Source organism: Ornithorhynchus anatinus, chromosome X3 (genome assembly GCF_004115215.2).
Source record: "Ornithorhynchus anatinus isolate Pmale09 chromosome X3, mOrnAna1.pri.v4, whole genome shotgun sequence".
Lineage (NCBI taxonomy): Eukaryota > Metazoa > Chordata > Mammalia > Monotremata > Ornithorhynchidae > Ornithorhynchus > Ornithorhynchus anatinus.
In genome coordinates this window covers 6915532-6932922 of record NC_041751.1, presented here as the reverse complement: position 1 = coordinate 6932922, position 17391 = coordinate 6915532, and the positions used below count along the sequence as shown (strand labels likewise).

At 45.3% G+C, this 17391-nt stretch overlaps 1 protein-coding gene across 1 annotated transcript in view; it reads right to left on the bottom strand.

The window, feature by feature from the left end:
* Nucleotides 1-7533: 7533 nt before the first annotated feature.
* Nucleotides 7534-17391, bottom strand: part of ADAMTS16 (ADAM metallopeptidase with thrombospondin type 1 motif 16) — a 136788-nt gene continuing 126930 nt past the window's right edge. The window contains exons 22-23 of the mRNA XM_007655522.3: nt 9729-9876; nt 7534-8874 (exon numbers count right to left, since the gene is read on the bottom strand). Coding sequence (XP_007653712.2) covers nt 8759-8874; nt 9729-9876 — 264 coding nt within the window. The 3' untranslated portion in view covers nt 7534-8758. The remainder of the gene's footprint in view (nt 8875-9728; nt 9877-17391) is intronic.

Sequence of the window (17391 nt, the reverse complement as noted above, 5' to 3'; positions counted from 1 at the left end):
TCTGCGATCATTCTGGTAAGTGTATCCATACAGTTTTCTTGGTAAAAATACGGATGTGGTTTACCAAGGCCGCCTATCGTGCAGTAAACTCGAGTCTCCCCCCTCGACTCTCTCCCGTGCCGCTGCTGCCCAGCACGGGTGAGTTTTGACTTATAGCAGTTTGCCTTCCACTCGCTAGCCATTGCCCAAGCTAGGAATGGAGTGGGTAGGCCTCTGTTTGACTCTCTCTCCCATAGCCAAGACTGGTAGAGTACTGAAAACTCTTCAGGTATGATCCTGAGATGTCCTGAATCTAATATGACTATATAATTCCAGAAAAACGGAAATTACCAAAACATTAAATCACAAAATTCCTCTTCCGTGCACCTACCACTCTCAATTGTTCTCATTTTACCTAGTCTCAAGGTGACGCAATATTTCTCCCCTCATGTCACCCACTGCATTCTACTTTTCTTGAATTTTCTGGTGTCTGATTTGCAGCTCTAAATAGTTGAACCGCAGCTTCCTTGCCAGTATTTTTACCTCTTGCCTATTGTATCTCTATTTCCCCTTGCCTTTTCCCAGCATCCCTCCTCAACCTCTCTCCTCCCTGCTTTGGTTTCCTCTTGCCTTAAGCCCTCTGCATCCACTGAAACATTTCTTCCTGTCTCATTTCAGCTTTTCTTCCATTGCTGGCAAAAGGCTATTCCAGGACTCATAATCCTGAATCCCACTGTGACAGCTGCCAAACGGTTTTATGGCCTATGTGGCTTCAGCACTCAGCAAAGACTAAACACTTGAGCCTGATGGATTTAAATCATTTTTGCATCCAATATATTTATCACTTCTCCCTCTCCACCTCCCCCTTCATTTCCCCCGACATTTACCATTTCTCCTGCCCAAATAAGACCATCGCTCACTTCTGTAACATCTCTGCCCTCATGCTACGAAGGTCAAAGTCACACCCTGAAGGTGTTTGCTTGTCTTAGCAAACAGCTGACAGTCTGCTAGACCAAAGCCAAAGATGTTTCCATTTTCCTTTGAAGACCATCTTTACATACATGTGCAGGGAAGAGACAATAATAATAATTGTGGTTTTTGTTAATCACTTACTATGTGCCTAACACTGTTCTAAGCACGGGTAGATTCAAGATAATTGGGTTGGACATGGTCCCTGTTCCCCACTGGGCTTATGGCCTTAATTCCCATTTTCCAGATGAAGTAATTGAGGCACAGAGAAGTTAAGTGACTTGCCCAAGGTCACATAGCAGACATGTGGGAGAGCTGGGATTAGACTCCACGTCCTCTGATTCTCAGGCTCGTGTTCTCTCCGCTAGGCCACGTTGCTTCCTATCAGCAGGTATGTCAGCAGATGGTGAGGCTGCTTGATTTTCAGTCTTATCTAGCAATTTTTTTTCTTCCCTTTGCCTTTTCACCACAGCTTTGTTTTGTCTGGACTCCTTTCCTCAGCCTGGAATTTCTGAGGCCTGTATTGAGTCCGTAACCTATTGTGGTTACTGGCAAATGTGGAAAGCATTACTCCGTCTGAGCTAAGCGATAAAGCCCCCACCATCCACCCCCTTCCCTTCAGATTTAAGTAGCACCTGGTGAAATTCTTGTGAAGTAAAGTGTGACTGAGGACAAAAGACCTTCTGTAGACGGCTGTCATTACCTTTGATGGTAATTGAGAAACAAGGGGGAAAAAACCCAACAAAAAGCCTACTGTGGCATTACAAGACATGTGTCTATTAAACCAGGTAGTGGCACCTGAGTGTCAACATATAAATCCGCTTTGGTGCGTGTTATCAAGATTGTAAAATGATTGTGTAACCTCCCTTTGGCCTTTTGCTCACAGTCCAGGAAAGGCAGAATTTAGCGATTCAAGGACTTCTCTAGGGAACAAAGACTCCCACAGAAGGGTGGGGTAGAAGCTGCTAGAATTTTGGAACACGCTGGGTTGAGTTCCATTAGTGTCCACTCCTCTGCTATGCTGGCATAATTCAGATGCCAATCAATTTGAGAGGCACCGCCCTCTCGCTGAGATTCCGGTGCCCGGCTCCGTGAGAAGGGAGCAGATGACAAACCTGAGCACGGGTGTTGCGCAAAGCAGCGCTGCCTAAAGGAAAGAGAGGAATACTCGGTGTCAAGGGAAATGGGTTCCAATTCTGGCTTCACCATTCACCTCCCTTGTGACCTTGGGAAAGTCACTCGACTTTCTTGTGCCTCAGTTTTTTCATCTGGTAAATGAAAATTACACACTTGTTCTTTCTCCCCTTTAGACTGCGAGCCTCATGTGGGACAGGAACTGCATCTGATAGGACTGTATTGTATCTAGCCTGGTTTACTTCAGTGCTGGCCTAGAGTAAGCTCTTAACAAATATCCCAGAACCATGTACCGAATCTACTGAAACAGAGGATGAGGTGCACAGAACCCGTTAATTCCACCCACCTTAGCTCTGGTTCTGGACAAGCTCTTCCCACCAGCCGTGAATTACAGAGATGTTCTGCCCTTATAAACCTGCCCTTTCTGAGACTTAATGACTCACTTTAAGACTGGGAATAGATGGGAGAGGAGTTTTCCAGCAGACAACTCTCTGAACCATTAGACTGTCCCATTTGAAAGGAGGGACAAAGTGGAGAAAAGACGGGCCTTGATCCATGCACACGTGCTTGTCTACATATTTTATATTTTCTATGATTTGACATGCCAGGGTAACAAGGACTGTCTCAGGTTTTGTGTGCTGTCCAGGGGAATTTCAAAAATTATATAAATGCTCAAATACTGGGTCTGTCCCAGGTAAACTTGACAACCACCTTTGCAATGCCACCCCCATACCGCTTTCACCTACTTTTGGACTCCTCTTTAACTGGAGCCTGGTTCTCATATGCTCAAGGTGGGCTGCAAAAAATGCTGGAATTTGGAGTTTGGATATCTCAAAATGTGGGGAAAATTTATCTCCACTTGCTGGGTGATTTCTCTCTCCATTTCCCTTTCCTTCCTCTCACGGGCACTGAGTTGTCTTGATTTTCAAAAACATTGTCGATTTAGCTATATATGCCTCTAGCATGGGAAGAATTGCTATCATTTGTTCTTAAAATACAGGTTCCCGGGAAGACCACTGGAGCATGCATGATTTCAGAGTGTGAGATTGATGATATAAAGGAAGTACTTAATACTAGGGAAGCAGTGTGGCTCAGTGGAAAGAGCCTGGGCCTGGGAGTCAGAGAACATGGGTTATAATCCTGGATCTGCTGCTTGTCAGCTCTGTGACTTTGGGCAAGTCACTTAACTTCTCTGTGCCTCAGTTCCCTCATCTGAAAGTGGGGATCAAGACTGTGAGCCCCACGTGGGACAACCTGATCACCTTGTATCCCCCCAGCACTTAGAACAATGCTTTGCACATAGTAAGCACTTAACAAATGCCATTATTATTATTAGTAGTAGTAGTAGTAACATTCGATGAACGATGGATTTAAAATGAATCCAAAAGAACCAATGCAGGGCTCAGAAGCAGAATTTGAATGAAGACTAAAAGTAAGCATTCTAGACAGCATCAAAAATATCTTCCTATTTCCAGGTTACGTGGTTAGTCATTCATTTCAATTCTCTGAAATGAATGGACCTCAGTGAAACCGTCGTCTCTTTACAGTGGACACTGGAATGATTCTGGGCAGCTCTGCCAATCTGAAGTGGAAAAGGGATAGTTTCCCTCTGATGGCCCTAACCACATTGAGATTGCCATTGCTTACCCATTTATTCCTATTCACTCCACGTTTCCTCACTCCTGAAGAATCTCCAGTGGTTGCCCATCCACCTCCGCATCAAACAGAAACTCCTTACCATCGGCTTTAAAACACTCATTCACCTTCCCCCCCTCATACCTTACCTCCCTGACTTCCTACTACAACCCAGCCCACACACTTCGCTCCTCTTATGCCAACCTGCTCACTGTACCTTAATCTCATCTATCTCAACACTGACCCTTCAGCCACAAACTGCCTCTTGCCCGGAACTCCCTGCCGCTTCATATCTGACAATCATATTCCCCACCTTTAAAGACTTATAAAATCACAAATTCTCCAAGAGGCCTTCCCCAACTAAGTCCTCATTCCCCCTATTCCCTCTCCCTTCTGTATTGCCTTTGCACTTGAACCCTTTTTACCCTTGGCTCACCCCATCTTCATCCCCACAGCACCTATGTACATCGGTAATTTACTCTAATGTCTGTCTTCCCCTCTAGACTGCAAGCTCCCCGCGGACAGGGAACATCATGACCATCTCTATTATATTGGTACTCTTTCAAGAACCTAGAGTCGTGCTAAGCACTACTCTGATTGAGTAATTAACTGTCTGATTACCCCAAGTGTGAGATGGCCCAACTGCAGATGCAATTATTGTTTGCCATTCCAGGGTCTTCCATGGAGCCGCTGATGCCTGAGCAAAGCTGGAGGCCAATAGAGCAAGCGGGGAGCCTGGGATGGCAATGTAGACAACCCCGAAATGGTGGAATTTGAATCAAGACTAAAAATAAGCATTCTAGACACAGCATCAAAAATATCTCCCTAGTTTCAGGTTATGTGGCTCGTCATTCATTTCAAACACTACATCTAGGTTGTAGTGGGCATCTGCAAGTGGCATCGGAAGAAACCTAAGGCAACCAAAGGCGGCCATGCCGGCCAGGAAGCGCAGTGCTCTATCCATCTGGCACGCGCGCTGGGAATTGCCCACATCTGGTTTCAAAGTTAAATTCCTAATAGTTCTCTTGAGCTAAATAAACACGTAAAAGTCACTTACCACAAGGGAACTAGGGGATACCAGGTGAAAATGAGAAGCAGAATATCTTGTAGGGAAATTTGATCTTGTTTTAAATATTAAAACTCATTACAAGAATCACCCTGTTCAGAGAAAGCATAGAAAACAGAAATTAATGTATGTAACATTTTAAAGATGATGTATTGTAAATGATCTACCGTTTGGCTTAAAAGCCAACACTGCTAACTTTTTATGCATTTAGACTGTTGCCACAAAGCTATCTCCTTTTCTTCTATGTTTGTTGCATTACTATAAAATTTATAATATTGCTCAACCAATCAATCTTATTTATTGGGTGCTTACTGTTTGCAGAACACTGTACTAAGAGTTTGGAAGAGTACAATTTAAGAGTGTTGGTGGACACGGTCACCGCCCACAAAGAGATGACAGTCTAGCGGGGAGCTTACCTTTTGTAAAATCCTCACTTTCCCCTCCAAGAGCTTTTCTTCCACCTAACTTGCCCCTCACAGTAGACAAGATTATTATCCTTTTTATCTCTTAAACTTGTGACCTTGGCATTAGTCTCCACTCCTCCCTCTCTTTCAAACCTCTTATTCAGGGTGTTGGAAAATCCTGTCGGTCCTTCCTCTCTTGGACTGTGAGACTCCCCCCAAGGGACAGGGACAATGTCTAATTCCTCCCCGTCTATTCTCTCTTAGGTCAGTGCTCTGCAAAGAATAAAGATACAATGCATATTATTATTTTTTACTATTATTACCCCTTTACAAAACTTCTATCTCCTTTCTCTCCATCTAAAGCCTCTGGGAGAAACAGCATGCCTTAGTGGCTCAGGCTCAGGCCTGGAAGTCAGAAGGACCTAGCTTCTAATCCCTGCTCTGCCACATGTCTGCTGGGTGACCTTGGGCAAGTCACTGAACTTCTCCGGGCCTCAGTTACCTCATCTGCAAAACGGAGATTAGGAGTGTGAGCGCCATATGGGACAAGGACTCTGTCCAACCTCATTAACTTGTATCTACCCTGGCACTTAAAACAGTGTTTGGCACATAGTAAGCACTTAAAAAGAACCATGATTATTATTATTAGAACTCTCATCTCCAGATTTTCAGTCCTGTTCTCTTTCCACTAGATCACAAGGTCAACATATTATCTTAATCTCCCAGTCCATTGCTCCACACATAGTAAGTGCTCAAAAGATTGAATGAATGACTAATAATAATAATAATGACGGTACTCGTTAAGCTCTTACTATGTGCCAAACACTGTTCTAAGCGCTGGGGTAGATACAAGGTTATCAGGTTGTCTCATGTGGGGCTCACAGTCTTAAATCCTATTTTACAGCTGAGGGAACTGAGGCAGAGAGAAGTTAAGTGACTTGCCCAAAGTCACACAGCTGACGAGTGACAGAGCCGGGATTAGAACTCACGATCTCTGACTCCCAAGCCCACGCTCTTTCCGCTAAGCTGCGCTCCTTCAACAATGGCTGATGGAAGATTATGGCAACTGGGGCAGACCGACCTTCAGGTGTCCGACGTCACTTCCTCATCCATCAGAGGGCCTAAATTAGGATATGCCAATATTCTTCATTAGGACTCAAATCAATTAGAATTTAAAACTCTTACATTTTACCCATAATACTTGGTGAATAACAGTCATCACAGGAAGGCGGTGTGGCCTAGCACACTAAAGACAAGAGAAGCCATTTCATTCAGACGCTTGTCTGCTACGTGACTGGGATCGGACATTTAACTCCTCTGTGCCTCAGCTCCAACATCTGAGAAATGGGAATAAACCATGAGGCCCGTGTGGGATAGTGACGCTGTCGGATGGGATTATCTTGTTTCGGTCCCATTGCTGGAACGTAATAACTGCTTTTAAGTACCACTTAAATGAATTCCAACAACAGGGAAACTCCTTTAGATTGTAATGCTTGGAGTGAAAGTGTGGGTTTCTCGTCCTCTCTCACCCCCACTGAAGTGACGCTGTGTTGTCACAGAGACACTCTGATGTCAGCTCCAGAAAAGGGTCGGGGCTTAGAGATAAATCATGCCTGGGACGCTTTCTGTTGTTAATATAGCCCAGAGCAGGGCAGGAGTGCTTCTCTATCTGCTTCTGTATCATTTTGCTGACCAGACACACTATCCATTACCTGAGTCTTCAAAAAATCAGACTAATGTCGTTTTGTGTCTCAGGTTTCCTGTCGAATGGAGACAAATCATACCCCCAGGGAAATCTTCTGGTTATCTCCAACCCTATCCTGCCTTCACAGACCCTATGCTAGGCAAAAAATGCCTTGTGTACATAAGTCGGGGGTGGAGAGCCAGGCTAAGGGTGTGCTCCTTTCTGGATCTATGTCAACCAGGAACTTGGGACAGGCCAGAGAGTGGAAGCGGCATTTTTAAAGAATCGGTGGCTCTCCGGCATCATCGTCGATAATACTTTTCGAGCATGTACTGTGTGCAGAACACTGTACTAAGCACTTGGGAAAATACTCTACCTGAAACCGTTCTACTGCTTGCATTTTGATCACCCGGATGAAAGGATCAATAGCACCCTCATCGAATTAGCAAGTCATTTTAAATCCAGGCAGTGTTGCCTGGCTTTCTAAAGGAGGGATGGAAAAAATCAGACCAGCAAACACTTAGGATGAAAAACAGGAAGTTATAGGATTGAATCAAAATAAGCTAGCAGAAAATATACTGGGGGGGGGGATGAAGAAATGAAGAGAGTACAGAAACAAATATAATAAAAAATTTATTATAAAATTTCAGAAACATAAATATTCAGGTGCTCATTTAGAGTGGAGCTGCACAAAATAAAAATTCGATTTGAGCCAGCCCCAATATTGAATCGCAGTATGATGAAGTATAATGACGCGTGCCTTGGTCATTCATAAAACGTCGGCTTTCATTCTGAATGGGTATTTTAAAAAAGAACCCAACACACTCACTCACGAAACACAGGTTTTAGATCTATAAAGTTGGTTATTTAGCTGAAATCTATTGTAGTAGTACCATAATTTTTAATAAGAACAGCATGATTTGGGGATAACCAGCTATTAGAAAATAAAATTGACACAAAACACCTTTTATAGTCATGGCAAAGCATAAAGAAACAGGTTTAAATAGAACATTCATTTGTGAATAACAGATAGATTATAAAAAATAAACTAGAAGAATACTCTTGTCTGGCTCGTGAGTCTGGAAGGGAAGAAAGCACCTTCAAAAAGAGTTTGTTTTCCTCTTCCCACATCCACAACGTAAGAACGAGACGCCGAGCTGCTAAGTCCGATCCTTCTCTGGCGGAAGGGACTCCAGTGTGCAGGTGGAAATTTAAAGGTCCTCAGAAGATAAAATAAAAGACACGGCCACTGACAGGTATAAAGGGCAGTCGGCAAACAACTGTGGAAGAATTTGCTTCTCAATGCTGGATTGTTAAGGACATTTGTTCCTGAGCGAGACCCGTGTCTCTCTGAAGCAGCCTCTCCGTTTCAGTGGGATGAGACGTGAAAGGATATGCCCGTGCCGGAGGGTTTTGCGTACTTCTTTTGGCGTATTTTTGCTTCTTAAGAACCCTGCGCCTGTATGAGTTCAACATGGATAGAATGGGGAAGGCGGGAAGGTTTGGGGTTGGGAGTCAGGGGGAGAGATAGGGTTCTTTTTTGCACAAACCCCATTCTTCCGCGATGCTGCTCTTTTCATTTTCTCCTTTGGAGCAGGATCGCGGTGCTGCTAGGCTTGCCTTCTGCTACAATACTGCAAAAGAGTTTTATAAGGCTTCCATGTTTAAATAGCACAATACCGTGTGTGTGTGTGTGCGCGCATGTGGGTCTGGAGGGGGCGGGGGTGAGAGCGTTCAGGTCAAGACAAAAAGCAAGTCAGAAGTCAGACAACCAAAGAAAGTTATTCTTGGGATTTTTCTCTTCTTTGGGCACAGCCCAGTTCAGAATGTGCAGATCATTTTGTACTGAAAATATATATTCTCCCCATCGTGGGAACCAGTTCTCCTTTACAAGTTAGATTTGGAACAAGATTTGCAGCATTGTTTGCCATAAAACTTGTGGTTGCACACGCCGTGCTGAGGCACCAGATAGCACCAGTTGAAGTAGTCTCGGCAGAAGGCGTCTGAAAGAGGAAAGGTGATTTTTAGCCAATCTTACCCAAGGCAGTGACAGACCCCCATCCACGAAGTTAAATTACGCTGGCCTAGCAGCACGGGGGGCTTTTGCCGGCGGGGCTTTGGGCCTAGATATGGCTCTGCTGCGATAGCAGCCCCTTTTCACATCCAGGAGAACTTCCTTGGCAATTTCCGCCTTCACAAAGTTGGGGGTTTCTCCAGTTTTTGTTAATAAAACAATACTCTCACCTAAACGCTGGAGCTTCTGTGCCTGGACCTCTGTTAGTTTAATCTTCCAGGTTAACCTTAGCGACTGATCGCCCGCTAGCTATATTTCTTCTCAGAAAACCTCAGATGGACAAACTGACTTGCCCTGAGCGCTTTGGGGATTCACCGAGGACATGCTCAAGTTCCCCCTGGGAGGATGTAGTGAGTCAGAAGAAAGGAAGTCAATTTTGTCAACGGGCTAAGATGAGTTATACTTAAGGAACGACAAAGGTGTGGAATAGGCTCCTCCTTGCTCACGTTAGATATTTTCTACCAAGAATCATCCATTTCAATGAGGTTTTAGGGAAGGGTCCCCAGTTTATGCCTGGGGTACTTCCGAACATCACCGTTCCAGAGGGACTCTCAGAGAGAGAGACTCGAAAGGGTATCTGGAGAAAGAGTGTAGTGGGGAAGGTGGAAGAGTCGTCCACATGGAGGCTCCCTTGAAACTCAGAGCCCCCCCAAATTCTCTATATCTGACTCGCATCGCTTAGGGGCTCCTACTTTCAACAGCTGCAGAAGCGGGATTAGAATTTGCCGAGGAAATGGCCTGTATCCTGCCACTGAAATGCCGGGCGGCCTCCGTCGGGTTTACCTTTTTTCTCCGGGATGGGGCAGAAGTGGGTGTGGCAGGCTTGGGAGGAGATCGGCTTCTGGTGCAGAAAGCAGCCTATCGCAGGCCTGCCGCTCGCTAAGCATTGCACGGATCGCACCTGAACCCCACCGCCGCATGTCGCCGTGCACTGGGAAGAACAAATCATCCAAGAGGTCACACTCCTCCCTTGTCAAATCCCCCGACACCTCGAGCGTGAAAGAGCCGTTCGAGGTCGGGGAGATCATTTCATAGATGAAACGCAGCACGGGTCAGGGGGTTCTGACCAATCCGGATCCTGTGACTCTGGGCCGAGAAAATCCGGCCCCTCCGAGCCCCATGCGGGACAGGGACCGGGTCCTATTGTAGCAAACCTACCCCGCGGCTTAGCACAGGGCTTGGGAGATAGTAGGCCCTCAACGAATACCACATACTGTGATTAGTAAGCTGAGGGGAGACGTGGCGGAATAACAGGACTTTTATCGGCCCTTCTCCTCCCTCACCAGCCTGTCCGACCTCCTCTGTGCTGATCCCACCAGAGTTCTTGCTGCTATCCCCTTCCTGCGACCACCGCCAACTCCCCACCGTGACTTTCCTTCCTTCTACTACGGCTACTTGGTTCCAGCCCTGGGGACTTCTGCCGCCATGGCACCCCTTAGTGTTCTGCTCGTCTCCTCCCACTATCACTAGCTGTAGCTACAATATCCTAGGAGGACACACACACACACATACACACGCACACCTTCACAGTGGCCCGAAGAGCTTTATACAAGGACAATTTCTGATGACATCAATGCAATCACGAGACTGAAGTTGCTCTAAGATAGCAAAATGCAACCTCTTATTTACACTAGTTTGGGATTTGGTGGCATTCTCTGAAAAACAAAGAAAACACTTCTTAAGAATACTGCCTCCCTGAAATTCTAATTATTCGCTGGAGAAAGGAGAAGGAACTTTGAAGATGCCTGAGGAAACACCATTATCAGGTGCCGTCGAGTCGTTTCCGATTCATAGCGACCCTATGGATGTATTTTCTCCACAATGTCCTGTATTCTGCCATGATCTTTAACAGAGGAAACCATGTGGGGAAAAATCTTCCTTTTTGAAGCTAGAGGCTTTGGTTTTAGTTCTAGATGCTTAAGAGTAGCGGAGCCACGAATGGTGGGCGGGAAAGCAGCGTGGCTTAATGGAAAGAGCACGGGCTTGGGAGTTCTAGTCCCGACCACCACTTGTCAGCTGTGGGATTTTGGGCAAGTCACTTCACTTCTCTTTGCCTCAGTTACCTCATCTGTAAAATGGGGATTAAGACTGTGAGCCCCACGTGGGGACAACCTGATTACCTTGTATATCCCCCAGCGCTTAGAACAGTGCTTGGCACATAGTGAGCACTTAACAAATACCGTCATTATTAATATGAATTAGTTCACTTGCCACCGGTTGGACTTTATTTAAGTTGGTAACCACAGGCATGGTAAATAAGAGTTGGCTTCTATCCTGACATTTACAAACCCATTTTCCAATCTGTACTGTGGAGGCTGTATTTCTTATGCTTAGGAGGTAGAGAGCACACTTGGGCTGCTTTCCCTCCCTCCTCCTGTGGTGGATTAGGGAACTGGAGCTGTCATCTGAATGGAGAAATTACAACACCGGTTGTACTTCTTTTGACTCCTTCACCTAGGTTTCAAAGGCACTTGACAGGCATCAGGTGATTTTTCACAATGGCCAAGAAGGCAGGAAAACCATATGGATACCACACCTCCCCAAGGCTGGCTTGGAACGATGCAGCTGCTCAACAGTTCAGAGAAAGAATAGCAGATGATGATGCAGAAACCAGAGTGCCCAATGAAATGCAGAGACTGTAGGCGAGAAGAATCATCGTTGGGGGATAAGTGGAGGCAATTTTGCCAAGGTGAACTCGGGGATTGGAACCTCCGTGGGATGGTGGGGAGTCTAAGAGCTTGAAATCGCCAGCTCCATTCACCGGTTCACCCCACTTTCCTAATTCACGGCTTTCACAGTGAAGGATAGGGAGAAGAGATTATGACTTTGGTTTGTAGGGATGGTTCCTTGGGCTGAATCTGCCACCTGAATTCCTCTTATTCTCCTGGGGTGGGATTCTGGACATTCCTCCAGTGGTCTCCCCGACTCCCAACCTTCCCTGGATGTGACTGGAGTATCTAACCACTGATCTACTAGAGCATGTACTTGGCCTTGGTCACCCCCAAGGGGAAGGCAGGGGTTCTCAGACTGAACTAAAAGGCCAGACCCACTCTAGAGCAGATCCAGATTCCGTGATCGCTCTAGATCCGGGGCAGACTAGGAGAGGTTGTGTGGAGGTCAACCAAGACTCCAAGTCAAAGAGTTGACCTGAACCGAGGCTGCTCTCTAGGCTGGCCTGAAGCTGGATGAGCCTTTGGGGTGGGCACGATCGAGGCAACTGCTCTTTGGCGTGTATGAGGGTACTGCAATTAATATTTACCCAACAGACTCTTGGAGCTCTCAAATCACTTTGAGCTGAAACACTAGTGCCTTGGGAGGTTGGGAGGCTATTACACTGCCCATGAGTAGCTGCCCCATGAAATCAAGCTGGGTTCTCTCGCCTTTGGCTGGCTTTTAATCAATCATCCATTCAATTATTCATTTATTGAGCACTTATTTAGGACAGAGAACCATGCTAAGCATTTGGGAGAGTATAATAATAATAATGTTAAATGTTTACTATGTGCCAAGCGCTGTCCTAATCGCTGGGGTAGATACAAGGTTATCAGGTTGTCCTACGCGGGGCTCACAATCTCAATCCCCATTTTACAAATGAGGGAACTGAGGTACAGAGAAGTTAAGTGACTTGCCCCAAGTCACACAGCGGACAAGTGGCAGAGCCGGGCTTAGAGCCCACGACTTCCGACTCCAAAGCCCGGGCTCTTTCCCCTAGCCATGCTGCTTCTGTAATAGAAGACACAATCCCTACCATCAAGCAGTTTAAAATCTCATGCTGGAGATAGACATTAAAATAAACTACAGGTATGGGGAAGCAGTGAAGTATAATGATTTGTACATAAATACTGCTGGGGGAAAAGGGGATTACCTGGGAAGAAAGAGCAGAAAAGGAAAGGAGAGATTAATCAGCTCTGGGAGAGGATATTGTGGAGTAAAAGAAGATTTAATGGGAGGAAGCTCTGAACTTGTTAAAAGATGTAATAGGAGAGGTCCCCAATCGATTCATCCTAAAAAGCAAACTGTGAAAAACCCAGTTTGGAAAGCAGTCGCAGTTATGACAATGTTTCAACTCCTAGCTCTAAACCCAAATTATCAGCTCCAAACCCACACCCAAACTAGCAATTAAAAGAATACCCTGCACAAAGTCAGACACTGCAGCCTATTTTTGATGCTTTGTTTCCTGGAACTTAGAAAAAAACATGCTACTTCTTAATCTGTTGCTAGGCAAAGGGAATCCCACCTGCCTGGCCCTCACCCTTCCCCTGGTTGGAGATCAGCTCTGTGCGCCACCGTTGCCAACATCGGCATCATGGGGATGGCCCGAAGAACACAAGATAACAATTGGCGTCCTTGGGGGAGCCCTTTCTTGGCCACGAGGATCCGAAACGGAAAGGACTCGGGTAAATCTGACAAGCTGGGAAGATTTCTGGTTTTCCTTTTTGGTTAGCAGAAAGGCTGATCTCCTAAAAAGATTTAAGTCTAGCACTTGCGACTCCTGCTGAGAAGTACAGCGTGTCTCTCACATTTCTGTAAGGTTTTCACTCACATCCAACCCCTTCCCTTTTTAACACAGCTCAGCAAAATTCCTCAAAAAGCTAATCTTAATGTATGACTGTAAGAAACCGGGGAAAATTAATTATGTGGGCACATAAATGCTTAATTTCCAAATTATCAGGGTCACATGCAATTGATCCAGCTGTTTTCCATCAAATATTACTTATTTCCATAAATTTTGGCATAATTACAATTCTGCATTGGAGAGAGAGGGATGGCCTTTGTTCCTCGGATGATGCATTTCAGACATTCTCCAAGTTCATATTGTGTGCTGAAAAAATTAAGGAAGTGTGTTTGCTGTGCTGTTAAAAGAGTAATTTGATTCAGATGTCACATAAACATCTGCAGACTTCCAATCTCTGACCCCACTGTTCAACCCTTCTCAAATCAACACTCGGCCCTAATCATATTTTTTCTAATGGAGTTTTACCTCAATCAAAACTCAACAGGCCGGTCGGTCATTGTCGAGCAAAGTTCACTAAGTAATAAATTTCCTTAGTAATCAGCACCGTAGACTAATGAGCCTAAGTGAGAGTAGCAATATTTCGGAGAAAACCTCTTGCTCCTCACCTAAAATGAAGGCCCGTGAGCTAAATCGGAATGCTTACAGTACTACTGACCAGGATCCCAATATTACTGGGGCTGGAAAGACAGTAAAAAAAATACCAGGAGCCATATTTATATTTCATTTTTAAGCCTCCCTAATTTGTTTCCCTTGAATATAAAATGAAACATCGGTTAGCTCATAAGCTAAATTCCCGAAACAATGGAAAATCTGACATTCATTTGGTGTTGATTTAATACCATCATCATATTTTAGATACACTGTCATCCATAAAAAGGCAGATTAACCCTTAACAGATCCAAGTTGTTAGTTTCCAAATTCTCAAATAAATCTCATATTTCTCCCTTCTAGGAGTGAAAATTACCCGTCAAATAACATTTGGCCAGTGTTTCTATCTTAGATTGTGTGGAGGCCAGAAAACTGTGATGCAGTCTCCTCCAGAGCCTTTGATCCTGGGGCTGCTGATGGGATTGGTCCCCTGGGAAGTAAATCAACTGGGATCTTAACCCAGGGGAAGAGACTGTCAAATACCAACATTTTTCCCTTCACCTGACCAAGTAATCGGGTTGGTGCTGCGAAGGGCAATAACAGCAGTTCAGGGTATCCTGAACCTGTTTGTTTTTGTGTTTCCAATGTGTCTTAGTATCAGTGATCTCATTTTTTCCTCACAGTATTCCTGTGAGGCCAGGGTTCTTAACCCCATTTTACAGATGAGGAGACAGAGGCACAGACTACTGTTAAAGAAAGAGCTGCATCCTGAGAGATTAAGAGTCTCGCCTGACGTTAGCCAATAGGTCGGGGGCCAAACTGGTGCTAGAATCCAGGTACTCAGACTCCCAGACCTGTACTCTCTTAACTAGATCAGCTGAGGGCTAGGGAGACGGTAAGGCCCCCGAATCTGACGAGGGCTCACTCATCATAGGGCCCCTTAAATCGCAATCAGCTTCTTGAATTGTATTCTGGGGTTTCCACGTAGTTTAATTTGGGCTGAAAATAGATTAGAGGTGATGTTTCCCTGGAAACATTAGGCATTTCCAGAGACAATAACTTGGACGATTCAGACAAAGCATGTTACTATGGCCCCAGTTCACTGGGTAACTGAGGCAAAAGTAAGAGGCCTTGCCTAATTTATCTAGTGAACTACCAACTGAGCTTCATTTTGAACTGCATCTGTCAGACTTCGGTCACCACTCTAAGAATCACTGTTTTGGTCTCGGCTTCCCAGGGATTAATTTTTCAAGCAATCAGTCAATCCATCGATGGTACCGAATGCTTACCGTGTACAGAGCACTGTATTAAGTACCTGGGAGAGTACGATACAACAGAACTAGTAGACACATTCTCTGCCCACAGTGAGCTTCCGGTCTAGAGAATTTGTTTTAATCCCCTTGGTACTCTGGGGGAGAGGTTTTGGTTCCTGAAAACTCCCACTGGGGGACTTCTAGAACTCCCCCAACACAAGCTACTCGTTGAAAGAGTGATTCGACTGAAACACAGTGCCCCGTGCTGAACGGACTGATTCCGTCGATGGGAAGATTCAGTGACCTTCAGCGGCCGAGTCCAGTTCAACTGCTTCTGGCAAATGACGGAGAGACTGGGCAGAGATCTTTCAGGGCCTCCCTCGGAAAGATCGCCCAACCTCTTCCAAGGTCTGATTTTGCTCCAAAGTGCTTTCGTCGGTGTTTGATTCAACACTGTCTGGCTCACTTAATCCCCATTGTACACAGTCCTGAAACAGTTCTGAGTTAGAGCCCGAGAGACCACTTTCCAAGACTCGGTCGAATCACTGAAATTAGAGGTGGAAAAGGCCAATACGTTATCCAGGAGGAGATGCCTCCCTGTGGTGCGGCAATTAGTGGTATTTTCCAATCCAGCTGAAATGTCCTGACTGATGGAGCTTCCTTTATTTTCCTGATATTTACGCAGCTAAGTGACATCTGTTGATTTCATTAACTTACTGCTTATTCCCTTTTCCTGCTCATCAAGACATTTAGAGCAACCAATTTGCCAGAACACCAGAATGTTGAAAAAATGTAATATGATCATTTTCTTCTGAATACCTCCCATTCTCTACGCATTTCATCATTAATTTACAGTGATTGTGAACTTCACTGTTACAGTTAAAGTGTTGAAAAATATTTCACGATCCTTAGGAAGTAATGAAACTTAATGGCAAAAAATACATTTTACTTTTGTTGACATGCCCTGGGCACATGGATTGTATAGTTTACTTTGTGGATCAATTAGATGGGACAAAGGGCCCTGAATATTACATACCTCCAGGGTAGTGAATTTTAGTGAATGGGGAGAGAAGCTGTAATAATAATAATAACGATGGTATCTGTTAAGTGCTTACTCTGTGCTAAGCGCTGTTTTAGGCGCTGGGGTAGATACGCGGTAATCACGTTGTCCCATATGGGGCTCACACTTTGAAACCCTATTTTACAGATGAGGTAACTGAGGCACAGAGAAGTTAGGTGACTGGCCCAAGGTCACCCAACAGACAAGTGGCGGAGCCGGGATTAGAACCCACATCCTCTGACTCCCAAGCCCGGGCTCTTTCCACTAAGCCTCTCTATTTCTCCTTACTGGAATCCCCACCGTGAAGCATTTACTCTGTGCCAAGCACTGTGTTAATTGTCGGAGTATATATAAGGTCATGAGGTCAAATGGAGTCCCGGTCCCACATGGGGCTGACAGTATGAGTAGGAGGGAAATTAGATATTGAATCCCCATTTTCCAAGTGAAGAAATGGAGACCCAGAGCTGTTAAGTGACTCGTTCAAGGTCACACTGCCACTGAGTGGCAGACTTCTTGATTCCTGACTTCCAGTCCTGTGCTCTTCCCTCTAGGCCACGCTGTATTCCCAGCAGGCCCTCAACGAGTTATTTCCATTTCCTCTCCTAACCTATTATTGAGATGATCAAATGTTGCCTAGTTAGGTTTCCGTTACCGAATCCAAAATGGAGCAAACGGTTTTGAGGATCGACACTTAATGAAGCAAATCCTTCCCAACTCAGTACAGCCATTGCGACCCCAATCAATTCCATCGCGACCCCAATCAATTGCCTCAGTTCCCCCTGCACTGCGTCACCCTCCTGCTCTCCCTCTCCGCTAGCCACCATTCTGGCAGAGGACAACATCACTCCCGTTGTCAAAAATGAGAACAGATAAAAATGCAGGATCCAGGGGATCTAGAACAAGTGTGTGCCACTGGTCAGGACCTGTAAATGGCCCGAACTGCATTCACGCTGTCAAGGCCTGCTGTACTCAGGGTATTTTCATTCTGGCTCCAGTAGAGCCGGTTCAATCGCCACAGTGGAGAATGGA